The sequence below is a fragment of the Babylonia areolata genome, chromosome 14, assembly GCF_041734735.1.
Source record: "Babylonia areolata isolate BAREFJ2019XMU chromosome 14, ASM4173473v1, whole genome shotgun sequence".
Classification (NCBI taxonomy): domain Eukaryota; kingdom Metazoa; phylum Mollusca; class Gastropoda; order Neogastropoda; family Buccinidae; genus Babylonia; species Babylonia areolata.
The window spans coordinates 32,598,890-32,614,017 of NC_134889.1; the positions used below are offsets into that span (position 1 = coordinate 32,598,890).

General features: G+C 41.2%; 1 protein-coding gene across 2 annotated transcripts; it reads right to left on the reverse strand.

Moving 5' to 3' along the window:
• Window positions 1-2,315: 2,315 nt before the first annotated feature.
• Window positions 2,316-15,120, reverse strand: LOC143289995 (glycosaminoglycan xylosylkinase-like). Of its 2 annotated transcripts, XR_013056308.1 has the most exons (10): window positions 15,023-15,120; window positions 11,292-11,694; window positions 10,902-11,025; window positions 10,416-10,502; window positions 9,579-9,688; window positions 8,792-8,963; window positions 7,839-8,030; window positions 7,262-7,321; window positions 5,170-6,350; window positions 2,316-5,122 (listed from the first exon to the last, which is right to left on the reverse strand). XR_013056308.1 is itself a non-coding variant. In XM_076599290.1 (9 exons), the coding sequence occupies exons 1-9, from the start codon at window positions 15,035-15,037 to the stop codon at window positions 6,146-6,148; spliced, it is 1,368 nt and encodes a 455-aa protein (XP_076455405.1). In that variant the 5' UTR covers window positions 15,038-15,120; the 3' UTR covers window positions 2,316-6,145. The 2 variants fall into 2 exon arrangements, 1 of the variants encoding a protein (XP_076455405.1); XM_076599290.1 differs by having other exon boundaries at window positions 2,316-6,350.
• Window positions 15,121-15,128: the final 8 nt, after the last annotated feature.

Genomic DNA, 15,128 nt, shown 5'->3' on the forward strand with positions numbered 1-15,128 from the left:
TCCCATCTCGTTCGATTCGCCGCGGTGTCCGGAGGAAAAAAATAGTCGAGTGCATTGTTTCAACGTTTGTGGATTTATACCTGATATCAAACCGCTTTAGATCAAAGGAAGTTACACTATAGATAGGCGTCTAATTGCTGAGTAGAATTATCTGAGGTCCTCCCCCCCCCCCAACCCCCTTAGACAGTTGGTGGGGAGATTTTGTTCCAAATCAAAACTCGGCACGAAGATGTGCGTGCAACGTATCGAAACTGCAATTGATGCGATCACGGAGATATGCGTGCCGAGTTTTCTGCGCAGCCCGTAGGTTCGCGCATATGTGCGTGTACGGTGCATTGTTAGACTTCTCAAGGTCAGTTGGTCTTCGCAAGGAACCAGTTGGTTATCAGGACGGCCTGTCTTCTTACTCTTTTTCGTTCGTGGACTGCAAAAGGAGAGTGTAGCCACAGTCTGCCATTTTTGCAGCAAATAACTTGATCCAGAAAGTACTGGATCTTGGTCCAGCAGAGGATCCCACCTTGGCCCAGCCCATAAGGGATCTCTACTGGTCCGGATCCAGTATCAATCTGAAGAGCAATGCTCTACACTGGACTGGACCAGTCCGCACTGACCATTCAAATAATAATATTAATGATTATAATGATACGTATTTATATAGTGCTGAATCCTGTGCAGAGACAACTCAAAGCACTTTCACACCAGCCATTCACACACATGCATACCTCAAACTTGAGAAATTAAAGAAAAGGCAGAGGAGGGAGGCTGTCTTGGAAAAAGGAGTAATAGGCCAGACTTGAAAGAGCTGAGTGTGGAGACTTGACGAAGCAAAAGAGGAAGTTCATTCCAAATGCAAGTTCCAGAGACAGAGAAAGAACGGCGGCCGACAATGGAGTAAGACCCCCCCCCCCTCCCCCCCACATCTTTCTTATCATGCCATGAACTCATTTCCCATATTGAGACAACTCTTCCAGCCACATAAACGAATTTTCCATATATTGTATTGTATGTATTGTATCTACTCTTTTGTGAAAACATATTTCTCTTTGCGAAATACGGGCTGCTCTCCTTGGGAGAGCGCACCGCTACAGTCCAGACCCAGGCCCGCCCCCCACCCCTCCCTCCCCAACTACTCCCCCTATCCCCCCCACCCCTTATTTTGACTGCAAGTGTGTGTGTTGTCAAAGTGGCTTTTTCTGCATAATGTTGCAAGGGGCACTTTTGTTGCCACGGGTTCTTTTACGAGGAGTAGAAAACATTGGCGAGTGTAGCGTTCGATTCCCTTGGCTCCCTTGAGCAACATTGGTGCTGGATATCGCGCCATAGAAAAACTATGTATTATTATTATTATTATAACCAAACACTTTAAAGACAGACAGCAACTTTGGACGCTTTGAATCCTCTGAATTTGGAGAGGCCATTGTTATGACTGATATGACTTGCCTTTCGACTCATAAATGAGATACATCGGTCATATCTTCATTGCAGTGACCTGTCCCTCACTGTATGTGACAAAGAAAAAAAAAAAAAAAAAAAAAAAAAGAAAAAAAAGAAAAAAAGTGCATCACCCACAATGTTAATTGTTCCCAATGTTTACAGGGAAATAAATCAAAACTGCCAATAAAAGGTGATATTAAAAAAGAAACCATCTTTGATTTTGCTGGGAAAAAAAAAGTAACAGATGCTAAACAAAATGTATCTTTGTACTTTAAAATTGGGGGCTGTGCATTGAACTGCACAGTTAGCCTTGGACGTTTGGCAAGTGTGAACACATCCAGAAATACTGAAGATTAAGTTCCCTTTGCTTGCAGTTTCTTCTTCTTCTTTGTTCATAGGCTGCAACTCCCACAATCACTCCTTTGTACATGAGTGGGCTTTTGTTAGGGTGTGGGGGAGGAGGGGGCGGGGGCAGGAGGTCATATTTGTGAGCTGTAGCAGCTAACACATCTCATTTCTGTGTATGTTTCTGCATTTCAGCCAAGCTTCATATGGGACAAAAGTTCTTTTCTTGTTTGATAATCACAGATCCAATACCACACAATGTATAAACAGTGTCTTTGGGTCTTAACTCTCTCCATACGAACAGCGAAAGAGACGACGTTAACAGCGTTTCACCCCAATTACCATCATCAAAATATTGCAAGCGGAAGGCTCTTATACTGAAGAGGTGAATGTTGACAAAGAATACCACAATTCTGACGACTGAAGCTAAAGGTTGGGTCATTCAGACACCCACTGGACATCCGAGGGGTCTGTGTAGAGGAGAAGAGAGGACTGGCCGTACTGAATGTGTTAATATGATACACATCAAGATACACCAGAAAAAGTGTCAAGATAAATCATTTAATCCAGATAATCAGAAACAAAAACAAACACACAATGGTTGTTTCAGAAATTAATCATTTAAAATATGTTATCAAGAACATGCATTCAGTTATATATATCCTTGTGGAGCAATCTGAGCAAAACGCACTCTCTCTGATGTCACTGAATAACAGTAATTAATTTTGACTGACAAGAACAGATAAGAATTGCTCTGAAGTTAATGATTTATCAGCATATTTCATGCATACATGATTTACAACTTTCTCAAATACTGAAACATTTCAAAGCAATGTATTCTCTTCCTTTGCAACAGCAATACAAAATGAGACACTGGCTGCCTTAAAACACTGCAGATTATGGTATAAGAGAACCAAAATAAAAATCACACGCACAGAAACATGCAGACGGAGTAATAAGTGTGACAAACCATATCATTCAAGAACATTCTAGAACTCTTTCATCTCACTGACCCTGTCTTTTATGAGCAGAGTGGAACTGAATACAATTAACATTTTAATTAAAATGTGGAAGTTGTGTGTGTATATATATATACATATTGATGAACCTGCATACATACATACATACAGACATATCAAAAGATATACTGGAGTCACAAGAGAGTATTCATACTTATTGTGAAGAAGACTCCTGTCTTCTTCATGCATACATGCACCTCCACCCGTTCAGCAAAATATGCAATATCGACATCAAAAACGTGGATTTCACAAATAAACACACAAACACACTCTCCATCTCTTTACATAGCCATCAAATGACCAAACTACAACCGCAAGATATTTACTGGTATATAATATATATATCCTGGTATCTAAAATTATAATGATTTCAGGCATAGAGTGTACATCTGCACACCTGTGTGACCATTTACAAAATCAGCAAACCGAACTGCTATTTTCATATTCACATCATTTTGGCAGGGGAAAAAAAACGCCTTTGCCACATTATAACTGACCATTATCATGACATCATAACTGTCTTCCTTCTCTCTCCCCCACAACTCAAAACTGGAGATAAAATTATGGCGGGAGATCATGCACGTTGTTCTTACATTGATCATCACAAGTATGAGTTTCTTCCTCAAAATATGACACCCTGCTTCTTGTGGATTATCATAGTTTGCTCCTGAAAGAAAGAGTGTCAGAGAGACAAAGACAGGAATAGAGACAAGAGATGGACTGAGAGAGAAAGAGATATGAGATGAGAGAGATGGAGGGAATGTCAATACATATCATTCATATGAACATATGAGTCTAAATGACAGTGAGTGGCGATGTGCGTGTATGTGAGCATGTGTGAATGTGTGTGTGTGTGTGAACATGTGTGTCTGTGTGGGTGCATGTGTGTGTAAAGACAAACAAACAATTTTATTAGTTCCATAACAATGATGATAATACCAACATAGATGGAAGACTGGAAAGAATGAACATGCAAATATAGTGCAGGGAATGCTCTTTCTAGTTAAACTACAAGGTCTCCCTCTTTTTACACGGATGAAATTCTGTATCACTTGTGTTTGGATGACATTCCTCTTAACCTTCACCTAATGACCGTTCTCATTCCAGTGGTGTTAATCACCTTGTTTCTTATTTTCACAGATTTGATTTAGTAAGACATGGTCCTACAACTGTTTTCTCTCTCTTGACATGAGACTTGGCCACTGATCAGTGTCTGATCAGTTCTGCCCATTCTGCTTTAAGTGATCAGTACGGGCGCAATTGACGGATGGTTAAAGCGTTGGACTTTCAATCTGAGGGTCCCGGGTTCAAATCTCAGTGATGGCGCCTGGTGGGTAAAGGGTGGAGATTTTTCTGATCTCCAGGTCAACACATGTGCAGACCTGCTAGTGTCTGAACCCCCTTTGTGTGTATACGCACACAGATCAAATAGGCACGTTAAAGATCCTGTAATCCATGTTAGCGTTTGGTGGGTTATGTAAACAAGAACAGTTCCCAGCATGCACATCCCCGAAAATGGAGTATGGCTGCCTACATGGTGAGGTAAATAGACAAAACAGTCACACATGTAAAATGTTCTATGTCTGTCTGAGTGTATGCCTGAAATCTGATTGAATGACAGAGGAAATGAATGATGAGCACCCAGTGGTAGCCATGAGTCGGCTCTACCCAGGAAGCCAGCCTGTTGTGCAAATGCCCCCGTGTTTGTAATGCACTTAGAGCTTGGTCTCCAACTGAGGATATGCGCTATTAAGTAGCTATATCAATCAATCAGTCAGTGTCTGATCTGTTGTGCTGCATGGCAGAGACTACAATAAACACGTTGCTTGCTGGTGTCTTATGTGCTGTCTCCCTTTGAATGAATCACTGTCTCTCTGAGGAGGAAGGTGGCAGAATGATTTATCTGCCCTTAGTGTCCGTGAGGGTCTGGGTTTGAATCCCAGTCTCAATCTTTCTCCCAAGTTTGATTGGAAAATCAAACTGAGAATCTAGTCATTCAGATGAGACGATAAAGCAAGGTCCCATGTGCAGCACACACTTGGCGCACTGAAAGAGAACCCATGGTAAAATAAATAAATGTTGTCTCCTGGCAAAATTCTGCAGAAGAAATCCATCTTGACAGGAACACACTTTTTTACATATAAAATTATAATATAAATGCATTCAAGGCCTGACTAGAGTGTTGGGTTATGCTGCTGGTGAGGCATCTGCCTAGCGGATGTTGTATCGCATATAATATGGATTTGTTCGAATGCAGAAACGCCTCCTTGAGAATCTGAAATTGACAGAGACCTCAAAGGAGAACTCAGTTCTCTACAGGACACCTGATGAATGACAGTCGCAAAGGAGAACTCAGTTCTCTACAGGACACCTGATGAATGACAGTAACTGATATTCATAAAAATGCAGCTTTAAAAAACATGCCACTTTTCCCCATCCTGTCACAGATGTATGTTTTCCTTTCAATCACTTGTGATCTTCCCCGTAACAGGAGGAAGGTGGCAGAATGGTTAAGATGCTTAGCTACCAATACAGTGTCTACGAGGGTCTGGATCAAATCCATGTCTTGCCCTAAGCCATTACTGTCGTTAGTAGGGGGCTTAGTAGGTGGTGTCCTAAGTACGTTAAAACAGAACAGGCACCACTGAACACCACTGAAATGACTCAGCAGCAGTGCAGGGTCTCCTCTGGTGTGTGGCCTCCTGGCGACCTAACATCCTGTGGACTGCCGACGCTGGAACTGCGACGGATGAACCCGGGTGTGGCCGTGTATGGGGGAATCTAAATGAGCGGCGTGGGAGTAATGCCACTGAAACAGTGCAGATGATGGGGCAGCAAAAAAAAAAAAAAAAAAAAAAAAAAAAAAAAAAAAAAAATCCATGTCTTGTCCTTTCTCCCAAGTTTGGAAAATCAAACTGAGTCAGTGAGTGTCTAGTCGTAAGGAGACAATCAACAGAGGTCCTGAGTGCAGCAAGCACTAAAAAAAAAAAAAGAACCCATGGAAACGAGTTGTCCTCTGGCAAAATTCTGTAGAAGAAATCCACTCTGAGAGGTAGACAAATAACATATACAAACATATATTTGAATTATGCTGCTACCATGCATCTGCCTAGCAGATATGGACTTGTAAGAACACAGTGACACCTCCTTGAGAAATAGGAACTTCTCCATTTTAAACAAAAATGATACAAATATATTGCTATTTCCATGTTTAAAAATTAGCAACATGAAAATCATTACAGTTTACATCATAAATGCATCATTATCCACTGCACGAAAACCACAACACCACTCACACAAGTGTTTTACAGCTCACAACTGCCAGACAACTTATAGCTAACTTTCCCTCAGAATATCACAGACTTCAGACCGTTATCTTCAATGCACTGTTCAACTTCTTGCAGCACATTTTCCAGGCGACGGTCCATAGCTTGTAAGTGGTCCGCAGTCAGTACTGGTGCCACAGGCTCAGAGAAGAGCACCTCTCGTAACACACTGCTGAGGATTCTGTTACGCAGTGACTGCAACATCTGCCATGTGCCATAGCGAATGCTGCAACAGCAAAAACAGTTGATCTGTTTTGCGCAAAACAGGAAATGTGTCTGATACACAGATTGGTGAGAAGATAGCAGATACACAGACAGACAACATACACACACACAAGACACAGACATATGAATTTCTCTTGTTGAGATAATAAAGTATTCTGTATTATGCATTCTAAATTTAAAAAAAAAAAGGCTCAGAAAGTGGAAGAGAGACACTGATGTATGTATAGATATGTGATGTGCTGATTTATAAGCTGATATCCCTGGAAGTTATGGTGTTTGAAAATAGGCACATGAATTAATACAAAATTGCTTCATAATACAAAACATACTTTGTCAATATTTAAAGACATTAGAGGATCACAGCTTAAATCATTGTGGACAGATAAAATGACAGATGCTTTGTATAAACCTGATAGATTTCTGATAGTTTGTTCTTGTGCAGATAACATGAGTAGCTAAATCTAACCTGATAAGGGAATTCTAAACCATCAATGGTTTGCTTTGTACTCTTATATTACACTCAGTATTTAAATTCAAGTGCATACCATTACCTCTTTCACAGGTTCATTTTGTTTTGACAGAAAAACCAGATCAAGTCATAGCAAACTGCAAAGGGAACATATTATGTTTAGAATTTAACACACAGAACATATTTCCTGGAACTGCCATCAAAAACAGAATGAAACCCCCCCCCCAAAAAAAACAGGGGATATACATATGTCTGTGTAAGAAAACATCACCACCACAAACAACAACAACAAAACAATTTGTGAATTTCTCTCATATTTTGTGTTAGGGTAAAACAATGCCCTACGAAATTATGGACCAGTTCATTGTACAGAAGAGGGAAAAAAAAACCCTGAGTATCAAAGAGATTAATTTTGTAAAGGTATTTATACAACATGGCCTTACCTGCAACAGTGATACAGAGGGGCCAGTATGGTCCTTTCATCATGCTGTGGGTCCCCAAAACTGAAAAAATATTTGGGATTTATCTAGAAAAAAAGGTTTGCAGTATGTGTGAGTTACACAGCAACACATACTTATAAAACTACACATTTTGTAAACATGCACACATATTCTCTCTCAAGCACACACACACACACACACACATACAAAAACACACACCTTAGTGGCTTTACACACATCCCTTTTTCTATTTTTTTGTCTTGCATATAATGCCATTTCATTCCAATATATTCACTATGCCATGTACATGTGTATCTGATTCAAATTCAAATTCACACAGAAACATGCCGATGCAAATGCACACACACGCACACACACACATCCCATGATGCTCAAGTACAGCCAGTTCTGCAAATATTTTGTTCAGAATTGTGGGGTCTAGATAAAGCTGCTGTTTTTTGTGAACCAGTTCATGTATTTGCTTTAACCTCTTCAATGCCCCATGATGTATACAGTAAACTCCAGCTGTGCCGGCCACTCTAGGGAGATATACTTCGGGTCGTCTATCCCCCTCTCTCACCTTTTCCCATTGTCCAGCATGACCAGCATGCCTTTCTCGACCCCACTGATGACCTCGTAGTGGTGGCGGTCAGCATTTCCAATGAGGTAGTCAAACACAGATGTGTCGATCAGGTCCAGCAGAAGACTGGTGTTGTTTCTGAAGGGCTCTATTGCACGCACCTTGCTGCAGTAACCAGCGTCTTTTTCCCATCTGTTCAGAACAAAATAACATCAGATCTGGTTAATTCAAAAAACAGACGAGGGGAAGCTTGTTTGTTGTTTACTGTTGGTTATAGCTGAGCCAACCACACAGGGCCATGTCAGGACTGTCACACCATACAAATGCTCAACCGCACTGACACAAAACTGTCACATCAAAAACAAAATACCCCCCCCCCCCCCCTTGCCCCCCCCCCCCCCGACCCCCCTAAAAAAAATCACTGAGATAAACCCCTATAACACAGTTCAAGTCACATCATCTTAAACATTTAACTCCTTAGGGAAAATAAGATGAGGCTGTGTAGTGCGCTGAGGACATCAGTCATTCCACTTAATTTACAAAAAAATAGTGAAAAAGGAAAAAAAACAAAAAAACCCAAACAAACAACAAACTTCAGAGCCAAACAAATCTACATAAAAGGCAATATAGGCAAATAACACTGCAAAATGGACAGCAAGTGCCCAACCCAGTGTTTACAATTTCACTACCTATTCGCCAGAGCAAAACATCCCAGACAGTACATCACAGACTGCGGAAAAAATAAAGAAAGTGTCAACGCTTGTTCGAAAAAAGGAGAGGGAATGGATTGTGAAGGCAAAAAAAAAAAAAAAAAAAAAAAAAAAAAGACAACAGTGAAGGAATAAAAAAGGCAGAAATAAAGAGAGCAACAGAAAAGAGGAAACTTATATCACAAAATTTCCAGAGGGCGGGGGTGCTATTCATGCTGAGTAATACGAGGAATTCAAACTAACCGAGGAATCACATTTTCCCTGTAAGTTCTTCGCCATGGGTTTTTGCCACTTTTCAAGTGTACTCCTGGAGGTAACCACAGGACAACTGTTCCCTCCAAAGAATCCCCTTTTGTGCACAGTGAGTTGGCTTTGTTACAGTACAGACACTTTCCGTAAAAACATGTCTCTCCATCTGCAAAGGACAAGAAGAAAAAATCTGTCAGCACTCACACTAATTTTTATTTTTTTAATTTTTTTTTGGTGGTCTCAGTTGTATGTAGGACAACAGAGGACCTTGTTTGTGCTTGTGTGTGTGTGTGTGTGTGTGTGTGTGTGCGTGTGTTTGCATTAGCATGTGTGTGTGCAAATTCACATCCTGATCTTGAAGGAAGAAAGTTGTATATATCTATCTTCTCTTCACAATGCTAAAACCAAGTCAGAAATATGTTCAGCCTCATACACACTGTTTCTTAGTCACACTCCATCCAAAATACAACAGATAAAAATTCATATTCTTAATTGACAAATTCACCACAGGTCACTTCTGCATTCCCTTACATTCTAAATTGTAAGAGCATCTCTACTGTATTTTGAACTAACAAGTAGGAAACATGAAAATTAACTTGAAATGTAACCTCCCAATAAATAAGAAACAACAACAAATTAACAAAACAAAAAGAAAAAGACAAAAAAAAAGAAGAAAAAAAAAGAAAAAGAAACAAAATAAAATACAACAAAAACAAAAAATAAAATAAAATTAAATTACAAGCCTCTCCACTCAAGCATCTGCTTCCCGAAGTATACCTACTTTCTTCATAGAATGTCTTCAGCAGTTCACTGGAAGCAACAGGAATGAGGTCTCGGCTAATACTGACGGTTCGACCAACAGCAAGTGGGGTCCGGCGCAGCCCTAAAATTCTGAAAAACAAATTCTTTGAGGGTAAAATGTTAGTGCAACATTGAAACATACACTCATAGTCACACACACACACACACACACGCACACACACACACACACACAGAGTCAAGAAACTGTGCAAAGAAAGAAAAAAACCAAACCCACTTGATTAACAAGTGATTGATATCGGGTACACAAATGTGCAAATCAGGCAACATAAATATGCAAAGGAAAACACGATAGCCAAGTATTTACTGTCCATACCACATATGTATTCAGTAATTCAGAATCACCATAATGTGCCACTAACATATAATTTGTATTGTTAAGTTCTGTGTGCATGCCTGTGTGTGTGTGTGTGTGTGTCTGTGCCAGTGCATGTACATTTATGCGTGTGCGTGTGCAAATGCGCCTTCATGTGTGTGTGTGTGTGTGTGTGTGTGTGTGTGTGTGTGTGTGTGTGTGACGTGTGCACCTTGTGCACAATGTGTGTATGTGCATGAGACATGCATGTGTATGTCATTATGTGTGTGGTGTGTTGTTGTGTTTCACTGCAGCATCTTTCCATCTGGTGTAAGTGGATGAAAAGAGCACATGCATGTATAAAAGTCTCACATACATACACATTATATACACAAACTATAAACAAAAGCAATAAACTGAACACACCAACATGTGCACATCAGCACATGCATACACCCCCCCGCCCCCCTCCGCAGCCCTCCCCCTCCCCTCCAAAAAATTTACCTGGACAAATGAAAAGCAGCAATTTCTCCATTGTGTCGATCTCTCCCTGCATAAGGAGGTCCCTCCACAATATAATCTCTTTCATACCTGAAAAAACAACAACACTTAAATATTATTCAACCACTATTCTGAAATATTACACCACCACTATTCTGAAATATCTTACAACAGTTATTCTGAAATAATTATTATATTTACAGAACCTCTATTTTGATTCAAATAAAAGCATGCAGAGAGATCCAGTCAAATACAGATACATTCAACCCATCAACTAATTAATCACATACGTGATAAGTTGACATGAGTGAAACAAACAAATAAATTGGTAACAAATACTACCACTGTACAAGTCTTCTGTGTGTGTGTGTGTGTGTGTGTGTGTGTGTGTGTGAATGTTTCTGTTTGTGTCACATTCATACATTAAAAACAAAAAAAACAAAAACAAAAACAAAAAAACCACCCAAAAACAAAGTTGTAAGTACATACCACTTAGGTTTGAAGATCACAGTCTGGCCCCCAGCCAGAGTCAAGGTGAGCTTCAGCTGAGTGCCTTTGATGCCATTGTCCACAGAAACAATGGGCGATGTTGCCATTGCATGGAGCACTGCCCCTGCAACACAGGGACAAATGCATGATATACTGTCCTGGAACAAACAATAAGTGTGTGTGTGTGTGTGTGTGTGTGTGTGTGTGTGTGTGTGTGTGTGTGTACATATTCACAGCACCTTATCAAGTTAAAGCTCAAGTGCAAGTGTTAACAAATCAACTCATGAACTGATGAAGTTTGAGTGAGTCTACAGAAATTAACTTGCCAATTTTGAGTGTCTTGAGAAGTTAACTCACCAAGTTTGGGCGAGTTCAAAGAAGCTAACTCACCAAGTTCAGGCGCTGATTCTGGCAGCACCTGTCGGCTGGTGACCCAGCCAGCAGCAATGCTCCATGCAGAGTCAGCTGGTTCCAGCACAGACTCAAAGTCCACATGGTATTTCTCCACCAACTGCTGGACGGCCTTCTCCACAGGAACATTACCGACAACCCCTCCTTCATTCTTCAGTACTGCCTCGGCTGGTGCAAAGTCAATGCTGTTAACCACCACATGCTCATCAGGTTCAGGCAGTCTGTCAAAGTCGTCAAACTCATCAATTCTGTTGTTGTTGTTGAGGAAATCGGGCTGAAGGATGAAGATGGAAACGGTGATCATGAAAATCAAGGTGAGTGCCACAAGGATTTGGAATCGTAGTTTCAACCTGGGGGTAGAGGATGCTCGAAATCCTCCTGCCTGTACAACACATGACAACAGGATCAAAGTCAGTCCTTCATAAAACTAATATATATATATATATATATATATGAATAATTTTCACTTTTTTTCCCCTTTCAGTAACAGATACAATATTCTGTGCTAGTCCAAAGGTAGCTTATTTGTTATGTAAATGTATCCACATGCAAAACAAAAACAAAACAAAAACACACACACACACAAAAACCCACCCCAAAACAAACAAAAACAAAAAAAAGAAGTAAATATACAATCACTGAATCATCTGTTGGCAGATTACACTTCAAGTTCAACACACACACACACACACAGAGTACACAAACACCAAGTGACTAGCATACGAAACTAAGGTCACAACTTGAATATTCCATGCATACATTTGGTACATATTGCAACCAAAACAAAAGACAACCAGTCTCAATTCAAATAATTAAAAAAAAAAAGAGCAGAGTTTTAAATGTTGAATTTTTATTGCAGTTGCAATCAAAAAATAAAAAAAGAAAAAAAAGAAAAAAAAAAGGAGTTAATCCATGACTGAGAAATTCATCATTGTTCATATTCCTGAGCTCCCTCTTGAACTCAAGTTGAAGGATGCATCATATGCCAGAAACTGCGAAAGGTAGCTTCCTTCCTTTCTTCTGTAGAGTGATCACAGTCAAAACCTGACTATTCTATCACTGACTGAAAGGAAGTCTGTGGAAGATATATCAAGGTCTATATAGAGTGGATAGATTTCCTAGCCGATAAAAACAACAACAACCCCCCCCCCCCCCCCCCAAAAAAAAAAGTGGGTTTTGACCGGCAGGCTACTACTTTTCGCCCAACTGCAAGCAACTGGACTAGCCAGCCCCCAGCTCCATCTAGTGTGGAAGCTGGGCCAAAAAAAAAAAAAGAAAAAAGAAAAAAAAAAAGGTATCTTCTGGTGTTTATATCCTGGAGACCATCAACACAAAGGTGTCGACTGAGCTGGCCTCCATGGCTCTCTGGGGCAAGGCGCTCCAATCCCAGATGGTACGTGGGAAGAAACCTGCCTGCCTGTATTTAGTTTTACAAAAGATTTGCTCCAGTTGCTCAGTGTGGGTGCGTCGTTGCCGTGGTGGTGGTGATACCAGCTTTGCTTTCAATGAGTCCATGCTTACATGATTATGCTTGATTTTATAAAGCATGGTCAGTCTGGCTGTTTGGCAGCATTGTTGCAGGGAGGACCATCCAAGGTCTTGTAGCATTGCTGATACACTTGAAATGTTCCAGTAGCATCTCAGCACAAATCTGGCTGCTTGTCTCTGGACTGCCTTGAGGAGATCAATGTCCTGTTGTTGGCTGGGATGGTGATGAATACTCCAGGTGGGGTGGACAAATGCCTTGTATGCTAGTTCCCTGATGGCTGGGAACTAATTTTCAGGTTCCTCCTCAAAATGCCTAAGATCTTGTTTGCTTTGGAGCAGATGTTTTCAATATGCTTTCTCCAGCTCAGGTCTTTCTTTATCGTGACTCCTAGATATTTGTGGAGTCTACCCTCTGTAGTGTTTGTCTGTGGAGTGTATAGTCATGCTCTTTTGGGTTCCTGCTTTTGGTCAAGGTGTTGCATTTGCTAGGATGGAAAACCATGTCCCCGATCTTCTCCTACTCAGCGAGTTTTCTGAGGTCTTGTTGTAGCTGGGCATAGTCCTGGGGTGCTGCTATTACCTTGTAAATTGCAGTGTCGTCTGCAAACAGCCTTGTTTTTGATGATAAATTCTCAGGCAGGTCGTTAATATAAACTAGGAAGAGGCACGGTCCCAGTGCTGATCCTTCGGGTACTCCAGAACGCACATCCGTGTAACTGGAGCTGACTCCATTCACTTCCACTGCTTGTCTCCGGTTTCTGAGGAAATCCGTGATCCACTCTTTGGTCTGTCCGCAAACTCCATAGTGATGGAGTTTATGCAGGAGTAGGCTGTGGCTGACTTTGTCAAATGCCTTAGCAAAGTCCATGATAAGGATGTTTGTCTGTTTTCCCTGCTCTGTGCATTCCAGGAGCTCATCAATAAATTCCAGGAGCTGGGTCTCACAAGATCTTCTCTTCTGGAAGCCATGCTGTTCTTCTTGTAGTATCCCATGTCGTTCTAGATGTTGCATTATTGCACTGGTGATAATGTGCTCCATGATCTTACCAGGATATGCTAGTTAGGGATACTGGGCAGTAGTTTGCTGGATCATATTGCTCTCCTTTTTTGAAAATTGGAGTGACATTGGCATCCTTCCAGTCAGATGGAACTGTCACAGTGGAAAGGGATGACTGGAATATTGTTGTTAGGGTTGGGGCAATTTCTGATGCCACCTCTTTTTCTTCTTTTTTTTGAGTATATGTGGGTTGATGTTGTCTGGTCCACTTGCTTTGTCTGGCTTTAGTTCCTGCAATAACTTCTTTACTCCCTCCACTGATGTTTTGATGTCATCTAATTCAGGGTAGTCTGCTGGTTTCATGTTGCATTTCTGGGTGAATTCTTCTGTCGAGTACTCATTTCCTTTGCTGAAGACTGACTGGAAATGCCTGTTCAGAATCTCAGCCTGTGCTGAAGGTTCTGAGGTCAGGCATCCGTCAGTCTTCAGTGGGGCCACTACTGTGTTTGACGACTTCTGGTGTTTAATGAACGGCCAGAAACATTTGTACTTTGGCTCTGGTGCTTGGTCCGGTCCTGAGTCACTGGCTGTAGTGGTGATTTTGTTCTGGTAATCCCAGTATGCTCTGCGCAGGTGCCTCTGGACTTGTCTTCTGAGCTTCTTCTCCTCTTTTTTGAGCTCCACTGTTCCCTGTTTGCGCATCTTCCGAAAGACTTGGTCTCTCCTTTAGATTAGGCTTCGCACACAACAACAGTTGCTGACAAATAATTCTTGTCTGGAATGGTTCAAGTAAAAGTGAAGCTGGTTCTGGTGCTGGTGGTACCACTGCCAAGCACTGATCATTCTGATGACGTGGGTCCATCTGGTCTGCCAGATGCACTGTTCACGACTTCACTCTGAACTTACGGATCTTTATTATTTTCTTCTTCCACTTGACGTCCAACATCATTATGCTGATTTCAATGGGTTAAAAGTGTGGGATGGTGGGGAGTGGGGAGTGGGGCAGACTCACTGGAAGAATGCAGGGTGGGAGGCAACTTCAGAAACAGAAGCGTTGGAAGGGGACGCAGGGGGGTGGGGTGGGGAGGTCCGGGGGATGACATTTACTGTAGAGTCACTGGCTGAGAGGCCAGTCTTTACTGGGCTGTTCACTACTTTATGTGTGTCATCAAACAAAAAACCCCCAAACTATCAAGGATTCAAATAAACAAATATTTTTTCTGACCCTGAAACCGGCCATGGTCTGGAATTCTTGACTTGCCGACCAATAAACGTCAACATGTTGCCACGATCATCTCAGTTTTGCTTTGTCGTCTGCCATTTTGACAATT